Genomic DNA, 24,858 nt, shown 5'->3' with positions numbered 1-24,858 from the left:
CTTTTAATAAATAACATCTTAATTATGTATAATTTTATGAGCTACATGTAAATACACCTCGAATTATATAAAATTTACTGCAATATATCTGTGAATATTAACTATTTACAACATAAAATCTGAACACATCTTAATGAAATATTTTCCTAGGTGTTCTGTGTCTGTGATTCAAACTGCATAGAGTCATGACAAGATGATAGTTGACACTTATGATATCTACTTGACAGAACTTAAGAAATTATTGACAACAAATATATCAATAATATCAAATGATATTTTTTCAAAATATTAGTGATTAGTTAACACTAATGTCTGGCTACAAACGAGTTAGCTTTTATGAACTGTGTAGGTTATGCGCATCAAATACACAAAAAGAAAAGACACATATTTTCAACGAAGAAGGAAGAAAAATCCAACTTCAAGATAAAATTCAAGCTTGCTTGGCCTTAACAGCAAGTGCTTTTTGTTTAATAAAATACTCTCTATTTAATTTGTATCTTTGTAGGTTAATGAAGATGATTCTTTGCCAAAAGTTGTTTGTTCAAAATGTTTGCGAACTCTTGAAACCTGCTTTGGATTTAGACAAGAATGTGTCCGCTCTGAGTCTATGCTATCTACATATTTTAAAAATTTCAGGTAAATCTATCGTTATACAATAATACTCAATGACATATAAAGATTAATTTTTTACAACCATTTTCTGTAACAAAACAATCCCTCAAAAAAACATTGCATTTTCAAAACTACAGTGTTACAAAGGGGCAATTCCACTGGAGTGCCATTTAGGCAGCATGATTTATTAGTTTACACTACTGCAACGCCTCCTATTGTAGAAACATGAGGCTACAAGAATAAAGCTGCTTAATTTTGTGGCAAAAAGTTGTACACCCCAAAACAGGCAACACTATGAAGCATGAATGATTGCCACCTAAGTGGAATTATGAATATCTTCCTTAGCTAGTTCGTTTTCTTCCTTAGCTTTAGTTTGCATATTTAACTAATTTCTTGAAAAGGTAAATATATTTGAGATTTTACCACTGATATGAATTACTACTGAGATAAATTGTAATTGAATATCACTGACAAATTGGGTGAATGTGATCTGTATTAACTTGTATCTTAATTTTGATTCTCCATTGTTGAAGAACTAATTATTATGTTGTCATTATAAATCTAGTTTTAGATTTATATTGCTTTGTAGTCAAGAGTGAAATATATTTTATTAATATTATATAAGACTATAGAATCTTTAATTATAGCCTGATTTTAATTTAAATTAAGTAGTCATTTTCATACTGCATTTTTTTCTCTTTTGTGTTTTTCTTCCTGGTCTCTACTTTAAGTACATTTGCTTGATGAGTTTGTCTAAGAGTATTTGTTATTATTTCTTTTCTTTTTTTTTGGTATCTTTTTTGTCCAATTGTCATTTTTTCTTTGGTGATTTCTTAATCATTAAGATATTAAGCCAGATTTACACATATCCAGTAACTGGCTCCAGTCTCACTGACATAACAGTGCTTGTTTAGGACAGTGCTGGAGCATGTTTACGTGTATCCAGTAGCTGGCACTAGTCTCACTGTCATTAATTTTGTAAAAATGTATGCTAGTGACTGGAAAGATGTGTTTACACATGTCTGCAACCTCTGGTTTCAGGTTAGAAGGGATGGGGATAAGGGCCACTGGCATGGAAAATAGACCAGCTCTCTATTTGAGAAAGCGCTGCACTGGTACAAAAAAAGTATTTATATGATACAATTGTTGTACTTGTGCGACTGGTGCCAGTTACTAGATACATGTAAACCTGCCTTTATGCTGAGCTCTCTATTAGTCATTACTGAGTATACTGACTGTTCTGTCATATTTATAAGGCTAAAAGCTATAGCATATTTTTCTCTTCTCTTTCATTCTCTTATGGTATTAGATCTTTGTCTTATTTCTTATAATATTCCCTTTTTAATTGCTTTCCTTTAATTCTACTACCCTAGGTTTTACTTCCTCCCTATCTGAATGTAATCTTTACTATTGTTACATCTTTGGAACAACTATTCATCGACAGCAGTGTTTTGATATCTGACAATTATACAGGCCCATTGGATTTCAGCCGATCAGCTATATATAAGCTCTCCAAAAATGCCCAATAGACATTGTATTTTGCTCTTGTAAACCCAGGGCTCTTGTATCAAAACTACATGAAACCTTCTCTTGTCAATAGCCAGTGCTGCTAAAATTATTTTAAGTACTATACTGGAGATTTGCCTATAGAACTCTGATTAGTATTAGTGAGACCTCTGATGGTCGTGAAAGACACTTTTCCAATTCTGTAGCACACCTTGAAATGGAAAGTCAGCAATACTTTCTAGGAAATACAATGGCTTTTCCAGTCTTCCCTGCCTTTTAACTTTTCTATAAGCAGTCTTCCATCCTTATTCTTAGATTTGGCTTCTCTAAGTCGGTGCTAATTATTGCTTCTTCAGTTTCCTTCTTAGAGACATGGGTGAGGACTATGCATATCTTTGGGCTTAAATACAGATAAGTTTGTTGTCTCACAGGTCCTCCATAGCCCCCAAAATATCTACAATCCCTTTTTGGTGTACTCCTTGGCACAGTTCACTCACAGAGCCTCTATGCTAAATATTGGTTAATTGAACTGTAGTGGAATCTGACTTCTGCTAGGAGCCTCATTCTCTGATTTTTGGGTTTGTTGTGTGGAATACTTTTGTATGGAATGGGATGAGAATACTTAACAAACAAAATCCAAAAAAAATATTCCAAGAGTTGAATAAGAAGAGCAAATTCATGAAAAATGAAATATTGGTTCCCTGTGTCAATTCTAAAAAAATCTAATCAGCTTGAATGTGACAATTACAGATGGATTACACAAAGAATGGATAAAGATGACAATATCAATGATAATAAAAATTAAAACATATTGTGAAGAATACAAGACCAACAGAGAATTAAAATACGAAAGTGCTGGCTTGTCCCTTTTTTAACATTTTGGCCCTAACACCAAGGAGATGTTTCCTGATTATTGTCTAATGGTCATCTAAAGCAAAACAAAGCTCTTGGCACCAGGGAGAGACTACAGAATCAGACACATGGGACAACACTTTAACATTGGTAACTACACACTTTTGAAGTGGTGCAACAGTTCTCAACATAATATCAGAAGAGATAAACCAAAGAATAACACTTGTAAACAGATGTTATCATGGACTTATCATTATCAACACCTTATATTCCCTGGTCTAATGTATGGATGTGAGACATAGATGCTTTCTGATACAGATAAAAACAGAATATGTATTACTATTTGAGATAAAACTATTAGGCCCAATAAATGGTACTGGAACTTGACATTGTAGATATAATTTCTAGCTATGCAATAATTACAACAAAATAGCCCAACTTTTTTGAGTAATTGCTAGTAAAACTAAGTCATCTACATATAACAACAATCATTATAGTCATAGAATTTATTTTTAAGCAACCACCTAATAAATTATAGTGGTTATTCAGTAACAGTACAAAAAGTAAAGGACTTAACAGGCACCCCTACCTCACAACTACATTATATTTCAACCAATCAGATTTACCTTCCCATATTACTGATTTCATGTTTGTGAACAGGCACATCAATAAATGAAGTAGAAATTTTAAGTGACTTAAAAAGGGTGTTCTCACTGGACATTGCTGACTCAGATATCATCTCTGTATAAATAATGGAGGGGAAGAGAGAGAGAAAATGCAAGGAAATGGCTGAACATTGTCTGTTCTGTAGGACAGTTGTTCACAAACGCCATAAGTACCTGGAATAGCTCGTTTTAAAGCATGACAAGGTAACAAATATCTCTTCTAAACAGAACAGGCTTTCTTAGTGGCCTAGATCTGTTACAGTACATAGAAGTTACAGTGGAAAGGTCTTCAAGGCCAACCAACTGCTTTAAAATATACCAATTCTCTGCAATTATTCTATATAAAACTTCCTGTCCAACTATTCATTTATGATCAATGTTTTATGTTTTATAAGCCAAGGTATATACAAAAAATTTATACCATATGTATACCAAAACTGAATATTCATAATTTATTATATTTATATTTTGGTGAATAAATAGGAGCTTTTCTGCATTTTCAGAAGGTAACCTATACCTATTGCCAACATATATGTTACCAATTTCTGAAAATATTCTCTCTGAATAAACACTAGTTGCTGGACGTGATAAAAACTGTTTAACTAAATTAATTAGACCAGGAAATGTTCTAGAGTGTCAGGTCCACCACTAGGTTGAGTCTGACTTTTTATCAATAATCAGCATTCTAAACTTCAAGTTAATGGAGTTTGTTGGCTTTTGAACCACTCATAGATGTTAAATGTGATACAAAGTAATACAAAGTCACTGTACCACTTGCACAGTGTGAAAGATGAATTTTTTGAAGAATCATTTTTTTTTCATTTATCCTCATCATATTCAACACATGTTTCGGCCATTCTGTTTATGTTTATAAGTAGTTGCAACTCTTTTTCATTGGATGCAATCAGCACCGTGTATCTGAGATTGTTGACATTAATCCCGTCGATTTTAATGCCTGCATCTTCATCTAAGGCTTCTTTGAAAATAAATTTGGAGTAGATATTAAAAAATAAAGGCGATAAAATACACCCCTGCCTCACTCCACGTCGTATTTCCATTGCTTCCATCGTATTCTGAACAATTCGAATGTTCGCACTTTGATGCCAATACAAATGTTTGATAATACAGAGGTCTTGGTCATCAATTCCCACCTACTTCAAGATACCTGTCAGTTTGTCGTGGGTGACCCGGTCAAATGCCTTTTTGAAGTCGATAAAACACATATCTTTGAATCAGGAACTGCAAACTGAATAATGCTATTCTGGTTCCAAGATTGTTTCTGAAACCAAACTGTGTTTCGTTTAGTTGTACTTCTATTTTGTTGTAAATTCTAGAGTGCAGTATTCTTAAAAACATTTTCAGTACATGGCACATTAGACTGATAGTGCGATGATCGCTACATTGTTTAGCGTCTATTTTTTTCGATATCATTACAAATGTTGACACTAGTCAGTCTGTTGGTATATGCCCTGTTTCATATATTTTATTGAATATGTTTAAAAGAGTTTGCTTTTATCCTCGAGTAGTTTGATTATTTCGCTGGGAATTTCATCTGGACCGGCTACTTTCCTATTCTTTGATAGTTGTATAACTCTTTCCATTTCATCGAAGGTTATGTCTGGACCAGTCAATATATTTTAGATTTGTATTTCTGTTCTTTCGTCATCAAACAGTTCTTGTTTAATTAAACTACTTGAAGTTGACTGGTTCAGTTCTTTCTTGCACCTTTTTGTACATATTAAATGTGTCATTCTTTTTCTGCAGTTCTTTTATTTCAATACATTTGCTGTTGTACCATTTTTCTTTTGCATCTCAAATTTTCGCTCTGATTTCTTTATCGATTTTGTTGTATTATTCAGTGTTTTTATTTTTCTGTTCTCTTCTGTTTTCGATTAGTCTCAATATTTCATCAATCATTCATTGTTATTTCCGTTTATTAATAGTTTTATACTTTTTGGTTGTTTCTTGCATGATAGCTATGATCTGATTCCAGTGGTCTTCGATGTTATGTGTTTCTTCCGATTTGTCGAACTTCTTTTCTATCTCGTGTATGATTGATTGCTTGGCTATTATCTCGAATACAGTCAGTGTTTATTCGGTTAGTCGGTTTTTGGCGTTTTACTTTTTTAGTAAAAGTAGGTTTTTAGTTTGAGTTTGATGTCGCTGATTAATAAGTTATGATCTGAGGGAACATCTGTTCCAGGTAGTGTTTTAGTTATCTTGATTAAATTTTGGTATCTTTCAGTAATTATTGTTATATAATCGTTCAGATTTCTTAAGATCTTCTCTTTAGGATCTGCTGGTGACTTCCAAGTATATAAACAATGCTTGGGTAGTTTAAAGAATGTATTTGTCTCACATAAATTGATTTCTATACAGAATTCTACAAAACGATCTCCTCTATCATTACATTGTCCTACCTACAATGTTTTCTTGTGTATATTTTCCTACTTTGGCATTGAAATCCATCATTATTATAATAATGTCTTTATTTTTCAGATGACTTATTACCATCTTTATATTATTATAAAATTTCTCTATATCATCTTCACTACTGCTCGCTGTGAAAATAAACGCATACTGGCTTTGAGTTTAATTGCATCATGATGACTCTGTCTGAAATGTAACTTACATATTTAATATAACTAGAGACTTCTTTATGTACAATGAATGTCACGCCATTCCGGTGGTTATTGCCTTCTTCTCTGGAGTAGAATACGTCGTGGTCGTCTATGCTACATTTACCAGTTCCCGGCCAGCGCATCTAGCTTATCCCAAGAACTGGTATATTGAGCCTTATCATTTCACGTATGGTGTTTTGTGTCTTACTGGACCGGTAGAGACTTCTCACGTTCCATGTGCCCATTCTCATACCTGATTTTATTCTTATTTCTTTTCTATTGCCACAGGGATTTCGCTGGATAATGGCCTAGGAAGCTCTGTATGCTTGTCTTCTCCTGTGGGATCTTGGTGTCCGAGGACCATGATCAGTATACCTTTTCTTATCATATGTCAGTGCCATTATGAATGAACTAGGGAATAGTAATGGGGTGGTTTCCCGTTGCCTTCCCCATCGCATTACCACGACCATTTAAACTGCTCCAGTCATGCTTGTGGTAGTCCAATTGCAGGCCGATCCAGGATCATTTTCTCTGCGCTTTGAGCTTCTACTGATGATCGCTGCTGCCCTTTATCAAGGAGGGATAAAAAAAAGGTCACTAGATTTTGGAAGAATAAAGGGATGTGACCCGTTTTCTCTCAGTGAGGAGTTGAGAGTAAAGCTAATACGGGATTAAAAGGTAGCGGTGCTAGAGCATCACCTTTCTTCAGTCCGTTGTTTATTTCAAAACTGATGAATAAGTTATTGTTCACCCGTGCTTTAGATACACCACCCTCCATACAAACTTTGGTTATCTGAATGAATTTCTTGGATATTTCTTGCATTTAATACTTGAGATTTTCCCACGCTATCATATGTTTGCCAGAAGTCTACAAAGCTGTTTGCTCTAAAAACAGCCTGGTATTCTCCCAAAATATTTTCAGCACAAGGGGATAATCTGCTAAGAACGATATTTGAGAGGATTTTGCAAGCGCTGTTAATTAATAACAAATTTCGTTTTGCCCCCTTTTTTATAGATGACCACTGTTAGACGCTTGCAACCTGATACTATTTAAAAACAGGTCTACCCACTTGAGATAAAAAGGGGAAAATCGATTATTTGGCATGTATTGAAACGGATATGCGACTTTGAGTGGTTTTAGACGACTTCGTAATGAAGAATGCCCAAATATTTTAAAATTTTATATTTTGATTGTTTTAATTGACTAAAATTACTTTAACTAATTTCAAATCCGGTTCGAAGGACCATGAAGTTAAAATTAACTATAAGAGTTAACATCTATCTAATGTTTATTTAAAAGTTACTGGTGTTATTTTTTATGAAGAAATAAGTTAAATTCGAATTTATCAATTAATTTGAATATTGTGTGTGTATATAAATTATAGTGTACGCTACGTTTTGATGATGAATTCCCTTTTCTTGTCCAGCGCGCTGGGTTGAACTGTGGAATCTCGTTCTTACACTTGCATGGATTATATCACAAAACTGAAGTGTTTATCTGGCGTTGGCTGTACAAAGACTGAGTGTGGCTGTGCAAGCCGAATGGTCTCTTAGTATCCCTTAAAAATATTAATGCGGCTTCTACACGACATCGGTTACTTAAAGACACACACATGTTAATTAAAACTAAATATGAAAAGAAATTATTAATAAAATTCTTAAAGAAATAATAAGAAAAAATATATGTGGAGGGACGGAACAGTCACTATGATGTTCTTCCATCTCGTCTCTTCCAAAATCACTTCGGAATTTTTTTTTTATTGAAAAAGTTTACCGCATCCACCATGAGGTGATTAGCGGAAATACAGTGTAGGTGTATAATTCTAATAGTTTAAATTTTATAATATAATCCTATACATTTTAAATATTTTTCCAAATCAGAATAATTTAAGTCTATACCTAAGAGTTTATTGATATTGTTTGGAATATTGAACCTGTTGCATTCATTTACAAAAAGTGGACAGTCAATTAAAAAATGTTTAACACTGTTTCGTCACAAATGTCACATTTAGGGGGATTATCTCTGGTAAAAAGGTACGAATGCATATATCTTGTATGGCCTAAACGCAGACGAGTAATGATGGTTTGCAGTTTTCGATTTCGACACTCCGTTACATCTGTTTCGACACTTTCCGACACTTTACTCGCGCACTGGTGTGCAGCTTAGTTTCCATCAATACCAATATGAGATGGGATCCATATGAAGGTAATGCGTCTGGAATTTTCTTCAGCTTGCTTTAGTTCAGATTTTACCATTTTTTCTAGGGGGCTTTTAGGATACATATGATTTAAGGTTTGTAAAACACCAAAGGAATCACTTAGAATCAAGCATTTTGGTATTTTATTATTGGTGGTATGTTCAAGAGCTTTGAGTATTGCATAAAGTTCAGCGGAGAAGATGCTGAAATATTTGGGCAGTCTGAATGGAAATTGATTGTTAGACGTTACATATGCAGCACCAACTCCTGTGTTGCATTTGGATGCATCTGTAAATATCCTGCAGCAATTTTCTCCATGTTTGTTTATGATTGAATTGAGGTTATTTTTAATAACAGCCGGATTTGTAGAATGCTTATTAAATACAGTAAGACTATAATTTATTTCGGGGATATTGGTACACCAAGGTGGAGGATGGTACAAATTTATTTGAAATATATCTGAAAAATCTAGGTTAAATATCTTAGATAGAATCGAATTCCCTCATAGAAAGGTTTGTGTGAATTAGATCTATTTTGAAGAGTATGTTTGTTATTGAATGTATTATCAAAAGTAGGTCTATTTCGATTAGATGCTATAGAAGTTGCATGTGTTAATGTTAAATAAATGCGACGGTGTAGTAAAGATGGTTCTCCAGTTTCACTATATAAACTTTCTACCGGTGTTGTGCTAAATGCTCCCAGAGCAATTCTTAATGCGGTATTGTGTATACTATCTAATGGTTTTAGTGTTGTGTCGGATTCAGAAATATACGCAATGGAGCCAAAATCTATTTTAAATCTAATTAATGCTTTATATATAGACTAATTAGTGTATCGTAATCAGAGCCCCAATCCCTGTTAGATAAAGTTCTTAATATATTTAATCTTTTATTGCACGATGCGACAAGTTGATCTATGTGTTTTTTCCAGGATAGTTTTTTGTCCAACCACATTCCCATGAAGTTTATGTCTGTTTTAAACATGAGCTCTGAATTAAAAAACTTTAATATTGGTTTACTGAAAGCGTGTTTATTAGTGAATACCATTCCCACTGTTTTAGATACGGAAAATTTAAATCCCGTGTCGCAGGACCATTCTTCCAGTTGTTTTAGAAAATTTTGTAAGTGTTTCGACATAAGTGAAGAGTATTTGCCATTGATATAAACCACCAAATCGTCTGCGTAAAGACGAGCTTTCAAAGGTTTTTGTAAATTTTTAATTATATCATTTATGGCGATTAGGAATAATGTCGGGCTAATTATAGAACCTTGAGGGGTTCCGTTTTCCTCAATATGTTCTTTGGAATATGAACTTTGAACTCTGACTTGAAATGCTCTTTGTCGTAAAAAGTTCTTAATAAATTCTAGAGAGTTTCCCCGGATATTCCACGAGTGCAGCTTTTTTAAAATATTATATCTCCAGCACGTGTTGAATGCTTTCTTTATATCGAAAAATATTGCTATACAGTGTTGTCGCATCGCTAGTGCTTCCTGGATATCGCTTTCTAAATCTAGTATATTATCTATGCCTGATCGATTTTGTCTAAAACCATTTTGCTCATTCGTTAGTAGATTTGAACTTTCAAGTGTCAAGGTGAGCCTTGTATTGATAATTTTTTCTAGTAATTTTCCCATGGAGCACTTCAAACTTATGGGTCTGTAAGATTCAGGGTCTAGACGGGGACATTGAGGTTTAAGAAATGGGAGAACAATAGCCTTAGTCCAAATTGTGGGGTACTGGTGTTGCTGCCATATGCCATATGACATATGCCATATGAAATTAAATATCCGTATCATAACTTTTATGGCTGAATTAGGAAGTTGTTTAAAAAAAATAGATGGTATATCATCTGGTCCAGGACTAGTATCCTTCAAATCTCTAAGTGAATCATTCAATTCATGAAGCGTTAGAGGAAGATTTAGAGGATTATTGTTAAAAAGGAAAAGACAGTTAAGATTTGATTTCACTTACAGGGAGCTTGCGCATCCGTTTATACCTATTTCGGCCCAACAGGCCTCATCAGAACGGCTTTCGCAAACGCTCTGAACGTGAAATAAATCTTTTCTGTCTTAGGAAGCAACTCTAACATGGCTTCGTATAGACGCAATGTAGCGACATCTGATAATAAAATCGTAGACTAATTTTCGAAACCAAATTCAAGAATTCCGCTTTAATCTGTGCCTTCTAAGAATTGCAAGGCAAAACAGACGTTGATAAAGATGTTAAGAGAGACATGGGGAATCTAAAAATTGCATTCCACAACATATCTCAACTAAGCAAAATTCTTAGCGAATTGGTTTCTAGTACTCGTACAGAGTATATCGGAATAAAAAGGAAAAGACAGTTAAGATTTGATTTCACGTACAGGGAGCTTGCGCATCCGTTTATACGTATTTCGGCCCAATAGGCCTCATCAGAACGGCTTTCGCAAACGCTCTGAACGTGAAATAAATCTTTTCTGTCTTAGGAAGCAACTCTAACATGGCTTAGTATAGACGCAATGTAGCGACATCTGATAATAAAATCGTAGACTAATTTTCGAAACCAAATTCAAGAATTCCGCTTTAATCTGTGCCTTCTAAGAATTGCAAGGCAAAACAGACGTTGATAAAGATATTAAGAGAGACATGGGGAATCTAAAAATTGCATTCCACAACATATCTCCTCAACTAAGTAAAATTCTTAGCGAATTGGTTTCTAGTAGTCGTACAGAGTATATCGGAATAAAAAGAGCAAAATTCTTAGCGAATTGGTTTCTAGTACTCGTACAGAGTATATCGGAATAAAAAGGAAAAGACAGTTAAGATTTGATTTCACGTACAGGGAGCTTGCGCATCCGATTATTGTTAATTTCATATGAAAGTGTGCTATAATTTTCGGATTGTATTTTGTTTTCAAGAAAAACAGGGTCATAGTTTTCATTCTAAGATATTTTTGTATAATTTTGTGCCAATATGTTGGCAATTTCTTTTGGTGATGTAATTATTTGGTTATTTACTTTTAGGCTCGATACTGTGGGTGGCTGTTGAAAACCGGAAATTTTGCGAATGTTTTTCCAAACTTCACTTATTGACGTGGAGCTGTTTATATTAGAAACATATTTCATCCAACTGGATTTTTTTGCTTGTTTAATTAATAGTTGAGTTTTAGACTTAAGTCTTTTATTTATGCAATCTTATTCTCTAGATTTTTATGTTTTTTATATCTATTAAAAGCTTTTTTACTTGCCCTAATCGCTTCCCTGCATCGTATGCACTGCCCTAATCGTCAGTGTTGGAATTTTTAGTTCTTGTCATATTAGCCTTATTCGCTGGTGTATTTGGAAATGTTGTGCTTCTCCCTTATATTTTTGGAATTCCGCTGCTATTTCATCACTTCCTGGCATATTGAGGATTTTAAATTTGTTTAAGATCTCCTGTGTTTCTTCAATAGAGGGTTTCTTTACTGGCATGTCCGCTGTCATGTAAATTTCTTCTTTGTGCGATATTGTTGGTACTATATTTAGAAGGTTTTTGACATATTTTTTCAATTCTTCTAATAATTTTTCATCTTCGAGTATCAACATAAAGAAACATAAGAAAAACATACTAACGCACTCATATTTCACAAAACTTTAACAATACAATTACACATAACAACACAATTTGAAATTTTATAACATAAAATTATGTGAAACTTAATTATTTTTTAATTTTAGGTATACGGACGATTTTAAGAAGTCAGGTAAAGTGTACATTAAAGACATAAAATCATCGCCAGTTATACAATCAGTCCTTGCGCCCATTCCACCTGTACCAACTACACATATTCAGGCTGCACCCCAAAGTATCGCTGTTAATAAGACTCAGCAAAATATAGAACAAGTACCTTTTTATACATTACAACTTCCAGCTATTGTTTCGAATCCAAATATAGTTAATAAGGCACAAAAGTGTATAGAAACCCAGAAAACAACCCAGAACCAATTCGCTTATAACCTCAATCTTCTAAATGCAACTAGTATCAAAGCTAATCTACCAAAGACAGAAATTCTCAGTAATGTAGTAGTGAATTCCCATGGCGAAGTTTTGAATATATCACATTTGGGCGAATTTGAAGCAATTTTAAATCAAGAAAATTCCATGAAAATAAAAAGTAAGCAAATAAAACGTAAAGACACTAATAGTGTTCAAAACACTGTTGTTCAAATAGATTTAACTGAGTCTGATAACTCTGAGTTTGATACAGAAGCTTCCAAATTTGATAAGTTGCCTCACATAAAAAGCACGCATAATCATGATAAGTATTCATATCCCAATAAAATAGAAGAAAAACCTCCAAACGAGACTGTTATCTTTCCTATTTCAGAATATAGTCAATCTTTTAACAATTTTAATTCCACTAATGTAGTATACTCTCAACCTAATCTAAGTTTAATAACCACTAGTTCCACGAATGTAATATCGAATACTTCCTCTGCCCTAGATAACCCTTCTTTAAATTTAATCAATCAAAATTTGCAAGAAATGAACCCACCTCCTTATACGAACGTCATTTCAACACATGTATCGCCCGAAGTTGAAAACAGTAAGACAGATATGGACCAAAATGATCATATTAGTGAAACAGTAAATACTTCACAATTGAATAGTTCGACAGTTCCTGTAAAAACTCATGTCTGTGAAATATGTCAGAGGGCATTTAAAAGAAAGGAACACCTATATCAACATGTCAAATTGCACACAGGGTTTAGACCTTATATATGCGAACATTGCAACAAGGCCTTTATGAGAAAGGAACATTTACTCAGACATAGTTCTTTGCATTCTGGTCAGAAAAATTTTGTTTGTACTATTTGTGATAAGAGTTTTTCTAGAAACGATAATCTATTAAAGCATAAGAAAACTCACGATAAACAGGCTAGTTATACATGTGAAGTATGTCAAAAACAATTCGTAATGAAGCACTATTTCAATGCTCATAAGCTGACACATGACAAATACTTCGTATCTACAGTTTGGGGGCTTTTAAAAACGTAGTATGAGTTTACAAGTAGAGCGTAAGCAAAAATACAAGGGGCTACTGTCATGATTTTTATTATTTTACTTTTTCTGTATTATGACGTATAATTTATTCTTATATTATATTTATTGAGTGATAAATCAAACTTTTTAGTCCAGTTATATGGGCGTATGGTACTATCAATATTATTTATTTTAAATTGATGATGGTAACCGATAACAGAGATTACGAAAAGACATTAAGTAATACTTATTATACCTTCATTTTACTGATAGCTTCGCGGAAACTAGATCTAGACAAATATTTCAATGTACAACTGATATCGCTGCTTCTTACCATCGATGTGAAACGAATTCTATACTAAGTCCAATTTTGAAGTATGCACGCGCCTCTCCCTTATCGGGAACAAGGAATTTTAAATAATTCTCTTGTTAGAACTAATATTTCGTGTAAGTTGTTTGCTTATCGACTTGCTACAAAAACACACAACTTACATAATCAAACGGCTGCAAAACAATACATTCAATGCCTTATAACATTAATATTTAACATTCAATAATCTATATATCGCTTCTCCGGAGCAACAATGTCGTAAGTGCAATTTTTTGTAGTTTTGAGTTAAATGTGTCCAAAAAGTCAGAACGTCCCATTTTATCGGATGGAACAATACCATAAAGGTAGTACATTTATTGGCCGCTGGGAAGCAGCTGCATCGTTTTCAAAATTATGTACTTTCGGCCATATTGTTGGAACGAAATCGCCGCAAATGTCAGTTGTTCATAGACTGTCGAACGGAACACTTCGTTTGTATTTCTATAACGACATAAGTGTAGATTGTGACCAAATAAAATAAAGTTTTGGTGTAATCTCAGAGGAACTTCGGCGTAACGGACAGTTGTGTCATTGTTCGCCTAGAAAAGTTGATATCTCTGGCGACTTGCTAGATGATTAAAGCCGTAAGTACACATTTACGTCGTTATGGTTTTTGAATAGTAGTTTTTATAGTCACTTAACCAGTATTTATGTCATTGTTAACTCAAATGACATTAAAAATTTGTGTGAAATAGTGTGTGTAAAAACAGTTAATATAATAGATTTGTATTTCAGTGAAGAAATAAATATAATTCATTTAAACTTTCACTTGTTTACATTCGTGTAAAAATATTTTTAAAAGTTAATTTTCCAGCGTTTTAGTAATCTGTACTTGCGCCGATGTTGCTCCGGAGAAGCGATATATATATATATATATATATATATATATATATATATATATATATATATGTGTGTGTGTGTGTGTGTAAAATTAAAAATGTGTTAAGTTTGTCTTTGGAGGGAACTGTAAAAAGGTATTTCTACCCTCACGCTGGTCCGAATGTCCAAAGAAGCGAGATTCCAACATCTCATGGCGACCCTGCCATGGTTCCTAGCGTTTTATGTGTGTCTTCCTTGTCTAACGCTTTGAGATCGACGTTTTTTAGTTCCTCCGGTATGTTTTTCATTGAAACTTCACTGATTCTAAGCCATTTTCTTAATAAGAAACTATTTTTCTTGAATATTTCTGTTAATTCCCGTTGAGCTTGATGATATTCGGTCTACATACACTTTTTGTTTAACCATTTCTGCGGCTAGTGGATGTAGTAATTTCTCCTTTTTACATAATACCTGTATTATCCTTATTGGAAGGTACGGCGCTGGCGTCGTACCATATGTTACTGTTGAGAACTGATATTCTTTTATGGCTTTCCATAATATATATCAAATCTTCCTTCCTTATCCCGTTTTACTGTTCTTTTATAATATTTTTCTTAATCTTTTTCTTCTGCTGACATAATATGGCGAATTCTCTTGTAAGAATTAATTGTTTGTAGTAAATATGTTAACAATTATTTCTAACAAGAGAATTATTTAAAATTCCTTGTTTCCGATAAATAAGAGACCCGTGTATATTTCACACAATATAAAAATTTGAGATTTATTAAGCTCTGCTTAAGTGAATAATTCGTTACGGCTTATTCATAATTTTTTTTGTGATTCACTTGCAAGAAGTAATAAATTTGCTTCCCAAATAACTCAAAATCATATATCTCTCTTTTCATTCATTTATACTTGTCCATCAATGGTTGAAGCTGCGGAGCGTGCTTTCCTACGATGTAGATTTCCAGCTTTATTATCATTATGGCATTACAGCAGCTTATAAAAGAAATATGGACACAGAAATCCCTCCCCAATGATTGGAATACTTTGTACCATACACAAAAAAGGAGATATCTTTGAATGCTCTAACCACAGAGGAATTACGCTTCTAAATGCAGCGTATAAAATATTTTCCACACTACTATGTCACCGTATGGCATCATATGCAGAACGGATAGTAGGAAAATACCAGGCTGGTTTCAGAGGTGGTAAATCTACAATTCATCAGATTGCAACCCTGAAACAAATTTTGGAAAAAACACTGGAATATGGCATTGATACTCATCACATATTTATAGACTATAAAGCAGCCTACGACTCTGTGAATAGAAGAGAAACGTTCAAAGCAATGAAAGAGCTAGGAATACCAAATCAGTTGGTAAATTTAACAAATCAGTTGGTAACTTTAACAAAACTAACTCTTAAAAAAGTTGAATGTATAGTACGAATTTAGGGGGAACTTTCTGAACCTTTTAAAACAAATAACGGGCTGCGCCAGGGAGACCCTCTCCTGTATACTGTTCAATCTGGCCCTGGAAAAAGTAATACGTATGTTACAAATCACAACCACTGGTTTAATATATAATAAATCAGTGCAAATCCTGGCCTATGCTGATGATATCAATATTGTTGGGAGAACGGAAAACGCCGTACGAGAGGCGTATGTAGCATTAAAAGAATCAGCTACAAAAATGGGTTTAATAATAAACATCAACAAAACGAAGTATATGAAAATAAGCACACAACCACAAATCCGACGACCACTCGTTATAGAAAACGACGTCATCGAAGGAGTGAACGAATTTGTATACCAGGGAGCGCTTCTTAACACTGAAAATAATACTACCGCAGAGATAAACCGCAGAATTTGACGGACAACAGATGCTATTTTGGGCTCAATCTTCTCTTTAAATCCACAATTATATCGAGAAATACAAAAACAAAACTATACAAAACAATAATACGCCCAGTCCTAACATATGGTTCAGAGACCTGGATTCTAACAAAAATAATGAAAACATGTTAGGGTGATTCGAAAGAAAAGTACTAGGCGAATCTATGGAGCAGTGAATGACAATGGATTGTGGAGAAGACTTCAAATTTTATAAAATATACCAGGAACCTGATATCGTAAAACATATTAATATAGGACGTCTGAGGTCGATAGGACATGTAATGCGGATGGAACAAAATGACCCAGCTTGAAAAACGTTCCTTGATAGACCCATTGGTCAGAAAAGAAGAGGAAGACCCAGAACAAGGTTCCTTGATAACATCGATGAAACCATGAGAAATATGGGAATACGTGCTTGGCGAAGGAAGGCGATGGATAGGGACGACTGGAGAGAAATTCTTGAGGAGGCTAGGACCCACGCAGGATTGTAAAGCCAGAATGATGATGATGATGCTTATTCATAATTTTTTTTGTGATTCACTTGCAGGAAGTAATAAATTTGCTTCCCAAATAATTAAAAATCATATATCTCTCTTCTTCATTTATACATATCCATCATTGGTTGAAGCTTCGAAGCATGCTTTCCTATGATGTAGATTGCCAGCTATCTCTACACCTTTTGCGAGATCTTTCTAATGGAGGACGGCTAGTGGGTTGGTCTTCAAGTACTATTCACATCAATCTATTTCTAGACATTAGCGAGCAACAAATAGCGATTTGTTTTATTTGATAGATTTTTTTTGGAAAAATTCGTTGACATGATTCTTTTTATGTTTGAACATTTTCCATACTTTACTCCGAATACATTCTGTTTCCAAGTTGTTCGGGAAAATCTGTCAATATTCTTTTATTATTTTTCAAATTTTTGAATTGATCTTACAAATAATATAGTAAACTGTGCGGGATAACTTAAAAAATAAACTTGATAAATAGGATTTCTATTGAGGCAGGCTTCTCTAGAAACATCTTCAACACATTTTGTTCAATCTTCTAGTAATATTAATCGGAATAAATGTTATTTTTATGAAATTCTGTTATTGTAGTTTTTCAAAATCCTACAAATCATAATTCTATTTGAGAGTTGTACACTTTTTTTTCCTGTCATAGTATCAGATGACTGACTATACAAATAGAAGCGAAAATCTCATCAGTTATAAGACGATTGATCTTTTTTGTAAAGTAATAATTTTCATGCAGTAACCAACTGGTATTAGTTTTTTTTTTTTGAAGTTTACAGCTTGATCTCTTTAGATTGTATTCTTTTATAAATATAAAGACAAAACGTACTTTTAATTGGGTATTTGCCTTACATAAAAATGGAAGCTATAGCTATAGCAGGAAAACATACTGCACCGTTTGATATATTTTTCTCATATGCTTATACCAATAGCGTACTTTTTTTGTGAATAATGTCTCATATTGATATAGGTACATTAAGTTTACATTTATTTTATTTTTTAAATTTGTTTACAAAAAGAAAAAACATTAAACAAACAAGAGGAAAATGAAGTTGTAAAAAAGAAAGTTGTTATAAGAAAGATCTTCAAAAGTCTCCTTTAATGCTGTCTTTAATTACGACTAAGTATCATGTCAGCTTTGGATATTGCTGTATGTAACAAGAGCGTTGAGAGGGCGTCTCCTTGTCTTACACCGTGTTTGATCTCAAAGTTGTCAGCCATCATATTTTGTATTACTAAAGCTGCTTTGGTATCAGTAAGAATAAGCTGTACCAATCCGATTAGTTTTTTTGTATACTCATAAGCGCCAGGTTTTCATATAGTTTTTTCCTGTTTTGAGTCAGAGGCTTATTTGAAATAATAAATAGGCTGTTTATGTCTATTTTATATTCGTGGCTCTTTTCTCACACTTGCTTCAGCTTTGGCTCTTCCGCAAATAGAGTCAGTTTGTTATACAGGAGAAAAGAAAATATTTTGTATGATTTGTTTAATAACATAAATCCTCTATAGTTAGAGCATTCTTGTTTATCCGCCTTCTTGTTAATGAGGTGTATAAGGCCACATTTCTATTCTTCAATGAATATTTCGGCTTCATATTTGGGTGATTAAACCATGTATTTGTTTCCATAGTGCTGGTCCTCGATTTTTTAATATTGCAGCTATTATTGTATCACTACCAGGTGCCCTATTATTTTTTAAAGAACTTATTATAATTTCATCTTTGGAAGGACCATGAATTTCTCTCTCAGCTGATAGGACTACATTTTCTGATGTATTTTCCGTCTCTTCTTCATTCTGGTAATTTATTACCTCAAGGAATTATTGTTTCCACCTGCTTAAAATGCTTTCATCAGTCAGTTTTCTTTTTTTATCCTTATAAAAACTTTTCCTAGGTTTAAATAAACTCTTTTATTAGTTGTATATCAACTCTAAATTTTCTGTATTGTTTTTTTAATTGTTACTTCTTATTCCTAGTTGTAAATATTTGATCCTCGCATCGTGCTTTTCCCTTCTAATAAATCTACATTCAGCATCAAACCACCTTGTGTTTCGATGGTTCTCTTGTTCTCCTATTACCTGCTCTGCAGATTTTAGTATACTATTATTAATACAAATATATACTTCTTTCTAAATATTTACCATTTTGAATTTTCAAGATAAAATCATTTTAAGGTATGTATATTTGTAACTATATTTCCATCAAAATTATCCATCTGTATAACCGTTAGTTCTAATGACCATATATTGAAGTTGAGGTCAGGTTATAAGAACAAATGTTGATAGCATATACCATACCATTTAGCGATTTTCATCATCGTATTATATGTAATATTATTTAGCCATTCTCAGTTGACTCGGTACCAGGGATTGTATGCATTAGATATAAAGTTTTACATAGACGAATGGGTTTATTAAAGGTTACGTGTACTTTCAAACTGTACTTTCCTTTATATTATATATTAATAACTATGTCACTTGGGTAAATGCATACGAAGAATTGATTATTTTATTTGCATATTTTTATGTAAGTCAAATCCCACTAAACCTCAAATCTGTACAACAGAGAGATTTTTTGTGATGATTATCTTTGTAATAGTTTATATCAAGTTTGCAAATAATTTTAATACGATAAAGCCATAACATTTGCTGATATGACCAAGGTATTATAAAGAAGTATTTTTTATTTTAAACTAACATACAATTCAGCTGACAACGAGTACAAAATTAATATTTGGAGAGAGAATAATGACTTTAAAATTAATATGTTTATATATAATTAATAGTATACTTTAAAAAATTAACATAATCGTCATATGCCGTTCCAGGATTTTTAAATATGTGGAGTATTCATTATATGTGTTGCCTGTTAAAACATTTTAGTGAAATGTTAGACTTGGGCGAGACAATGAAGCAATAAAAATCCCAAAACCTAAAAACTTTTTGTAGTTGGATGGATCTCAGTGAAACTTATTTGACTGAAAAATAAAAATTAAAAAAACTCCAGTAACGAGTGTGCACTGATTTTGTGTCGAATTTCCACAAAACTCCAGAAGACGAAGGTCTTCCTGGGCACCAAGTGCCTCGGAGACCATCGCTGTTATGATATTCGTGTTCAGCGACCCCAAAAATTCCTAAGGAGTAATATTGAACTCGTTTGCGTCAATTATTTCCGAATTACAAATTTATCCTTTTTCATCACTTGGAAATACACTTTGGAAAATGCATTTTCCTTGTTCAATAATGCAATTTTTACTTCGACATCATCAATTCAGTTCACAAAATTTTCTTACGAATCTAATGCAACAAGTTTCATTTGGATACAACCAACTGCAAAAAATTTGTAGATTTATTGCTTCATTGCGTCGCGAAAGTGCTCCAAAAAGTAAAGTTATTAAAATAACTGACTTGACGTGATATCTTTATTGTAAGATAATGTTTTTGCTTTTTTTAAATTGAAGGGACTAGTATAAAGAACTGAAATGATATTAATGATATTGATAATTACAATAATTTGACTTTGGTAAATTGTAATCTATTAAGACTGTAAGTGAGAAGTGTAATTTATCCAACTAGATACTGTCTTTTTTATATCGAACTAATAATGCATGCATCATGAATACTCATATGTCTATAAAATGTATTACCATATTAGTGACCAAGTTTTCTACTGTACAACAGTTTGTACATTGTTTTCAAAGTACAATACGATCCTTTGATTGGTTTAGTTAGCAGTTGTTGGATCTAGAAGAGATATGTTGTTACGATCAATTTACTTTGATTAAATAAACTAACCTTTTCCAACAGTCTTTCGAACGATTACTTTTCAGGCTGTTTAACAGAGTCTATTGAAAACAGGCTTTCTTATTACGACATCTTCTTACAAAGGTTGGTGACTCAAATGGCAATTACAATTACAATTTTGACAACACAAACAAATATAAGAGTAGTACAGAGGACTTAAGTAGTCGGTCATATAATGACAACAAATAGATAAAATAATATAGAAATAAGTGTTTTTACTTTAGACCAGCTACATTCTGAAAACATTCGTGAATGGACACATATCAAATGCAGGACAATTATTCTATATTGCAGAAGATCGAGAAGCCTTCGCAATGGTGATCGCCAACATCGGATAATTCTGATATGGCACGCGAAGAAGAAGACATTCTGATGTTGACTGCACCTCTAATGGCACATCATTAGAGATCAAAGTCTCTAATGATGTGCCACACATCCGCAGGCTCTTGCTTGTAAATTATTGATTAGCTTTTTCCACCTTTTTCGGTCTTGTTTTCAGCCAGGTCTCATTTATCGGAATCCCTCTTGACTGCGTCTATCCGTATATTTCTTGGTAGCCTTTCTTCTTTTATACACATTTAAAGCACTCAACTGACTAAGGTCATTAAGAAAACTTGTTCACTATTATCTGGAAGATACTCAGATCGGATTTCAGAAGAATAGACTATATAACATTCCTTGTATCATTCATAATCGAGATTTTAATATGGAAGATATCGTCAATCGAACTTTAGTTAAAAAAATTATTTGCAAACTATTTTAACTAATCATAATCTTTTAAATATTATTTACACCGTACAATCGGCTCAAAAGTCAACAAATACGGTGTATCAGATCAAGTAAATATTGTCGAATAATACTTTATTTTTGAGCATTTTAACAATTTATATGCTCAGTTAAACACTTATACACTAGTTTCGTATTAATATACCATGATAGAGTTCATTTACTAAGAAGCAATATCTGATGCAGCTAGTTAAGACTGAAAGAATTATTTCACAGGCTCCTACTCCATATATAATATAGTATAAGAGGTATTCAGAAGGATGCGAGAATTCCTACTAGGCAGCTACAATAGCTTTTAATTCAATAATTTTATGTTTGTAACTACCAATTAACTATAAGCTCGGACATAAAATCTACATTCTACATTCATTCAAGGAAATTCTGTAATTTTTCAAAAATCCTATAATCAATATGGTGAATTTAAAATAATAATATTGAATATTTATTAAACATATCACTGATGAACGATGAAATGACATAAAGTCTATCTTGTTCTTAAAACTATATATATATATATATATATATATATATATATATATATATATATATATATGTCGAAATAGAAAATCGTCATTCCTAGCACATGTCGTAAACACAGGACATAAAATAAACTTAAGCTACAGTCGGAAAAATGAAAGATTACCCATAAACGATCATATCAATCACTTATTTTGTATTTGCTGTCTTTTTCTATAACAAACATTTGTTATTTATAGAAAAAGACAGCAAATACAAAATAAGTGATTGATATGATCCTTCATGGGTAATCTTTCATTTTTCCGGCTGTACGTGCAATCTGGGAAGCAATAGAAATTGAGAAACATCCAAAAAATTTAAATACAAGAGATGATACCCAAAGTTTCCCAACTGCATGGAAACCAATTATGCAGAAAAACGTGGAAACTAAATTAGCGAATAACTGACATGCGCACAAAACCGATCACAAGAAGTGCTGCAAGATATTTAAGAACAGCATACAGCGCTAAAAGTCGTATACAATAACAAACAACACAATCTCAGATCCAAATCACCTTTCTAGATCGAAAACCCCGCAAGACGCCGTCCACGCTTGACTTAAGGGTAGAAGAATTGTCTTTCGAAAACTGACGAGGCCTTGCCGTTAACGCACTCGGTCGAAAAAAGAATTTTAGTGCAATACACTAGTTCTAGAGTTGACTGAAGACGTATAAATGACCGAAGGAACAATAGTAATTAGAAAACACAGTTGTGGTCATCACCGAGTCAACACAAAATACCAATTCATTCGAGAAATAGCGCTGACCTTGTCATCACTCTTCCCTCGTCGTTAACGGAAAATCAAGTTTCGACATACAAATCAATACAAAAACCCATTCCCTGAAGAGGCACTTTAGCCTAAAGCGGAGGTCTCTCTAAGTACCCTTTCAGACGAAGCGACTGGTGTCGTACACCGGTGTTCGCCACCGGTGTTCAGTTGCAGTAAAGCATTGTTTTAAATGAGCGATTACAGGCGAGCAACTTTTAGTGCTGGCTGCTGGCTCAATAGTCGCCGATGTGTGTCTCACCTTCGCTGCCAGGCCGGCCACCGGACACCGTTTTGTTTTTAGCAGAGTATTGTTTCGCGGCACATTCTTTGGAGCCATTATCAAGAGGGATACGGTTCCGTTCGATTTCGTGGTCTCGGTCTTCATCTGCCTACTCCCCTCACTCGTGACGTACCAGTATCTTGGTCTGTATAAATACAAAAACCGTCAAACGGCAGAGGTCTCAATCTGTCTACTCCTGAGTTACTCGATACTTTCTCAACGCGGTTCTTCCCGAGAACTTGATAATTTTCATTTACCTGACCGCGGAATTCGCGGCTTCTTCCATTAATTTATTTGTGATACCCATTCCATAATTCTGGAACCCTGTATGACAGGCACAGATCTATCGGATGGGTATCATATATTTTTGAAATCACTTGTAGTCTCCAAAAAGTGTTTGCCAATCATAGTCCAGTTGTCATTAACACTAACGCCTTAAAGCTAGAAGCATTTTACTTTGGAAATTCCTTTACTCAGAAATTATTGGAATGGAACAAATTATTTAGGATGGTTTTCACCTAAGTTGATCAGCCATTTGCGTACAAATACATAATATTATACTCGTTTTGATACACCTTCGATACAATATTTTTCATTGAGCTTTGTTGAAAATTTTGAGTCAGCGTTCTTAGATTAGTTGTTTATTATTATTTATTTATTTATTTCGTTGCCATATTTGTTTTGAGCTTTTTGCGTTAAGAAAAAACTGTCTGATAATTCTGATAATTCGAATATACCAAAAACGTAGTTATTATTCATTTCTAGTCTTAAGAGTTATACGTGTATGTAGGTATTTATTTTGTAATAAAAATTTATTTAAATTGATTGATAGTTTCATTCACTCATCGTTTATAGAAAAATAAAAATTCATTGTCACGTATCATTGGTGAATTGTCCCTAAACACACAAAAAAGACAATTTATGATGATAAAAAAGCACAACAGCTTCAAGAAAGTCTAACAATACATAGGAAACATATTTAAAAAATTCAAAAATATGAATGTCTGGGAATAACAAGTAATGAAAATAAAAAGTACACCGAAGATATTAAAGGAAGAATACACAGGACAGGTAAGAAATGTTTTCAAGAAGCTGAAAAAAGTATTCTGTAGCAGGGACATTACAATTACTTAAACGACAAGACTTCTGCGATGCTACTTATTCTTCGTATTATTTTATGGGTTGAAGGCTTGGACATTAAAGAAAGACGTTTCAGACAGATTTGAAGCCTTCGAATTATGGACCTACAGGATTAAAACAGGCAAATTGCAATATCTGCGACATGTCATGAGAGGCGAGCTTATAATTGACTACAATTAATAGTACAATGAACAATACAGGGTAGAAAGAGTCGTGGAAGAAGACGCATCTTCTGGTTAAATAATTTGAAAGCTTGGTTTAGCTGATCTAAGATCTTAGAGCTCTTAGGGATGGCACATGAAGAAGAAAAAATAATCTGAAAGTAAAAAATTGAGATGAGAAATATAAAAACTTAACACAAGCTGAAGACCAACCAATCGTAAAATTAAGAATGGCTGATCTCCCGGCCCTAGCTGTATTTCTTTAGAGCTAATAAAATATATCAGGCGAAATAATTATTTACAACTTTATAAAATTAATGAATGAATGCTAAACTCTATTCAAA

At 33.3% G+C, this 24,858-nt stretch overlaps 1 protein-coding gene across 1 annotated transcript; it reads left to right on the top strand.

Annotated features, from left to right (window-relative positions):
* Positions 1–229: 229 nt before the first annotated feature.
* LOC140434563 (uncharacterized) lies at positions 230–24,038 on the top strand. Its single transcript, XM_072522912.1, has 3 exons — positions 230–452; positions 506–636; positions 12,152–24,038. Exons 1-3 carry the CDS (start codon positions 309–311, stop codon positions 13,470–13,472), a joined length of 1,596 nt encoding a protein of 531 aa, XP_072379013.1. The 5' UTR covers positions 230–308; the 3' UTR covers positions 13,473–24,038.
* The last annotated feature ends 820 nt before the right edge of the window (positions 24,039–24,858 follow it).

Source organism: Diabrotica undecimpunctata, chromosome 2 (genome assembly GCF_040954645.1).
Source record: "Diabrotica undecimpunctata isolate CICGRU chromosome 2, icDiaUnde3, whole genome shotgun sequence".
Taxonomy (NCBI): domain Eukaryota; kingdom Metazoa; phylum Arthropoda; class Insecta; order Coleoptera; family Chrysomelidae; genus Diabrotica; species Diabrotica undecimpunctata.
Note: the sequence above shows the minus strand (reverse complement) of the source record. Positions and strands in the feature narration are given on the sequence as shown.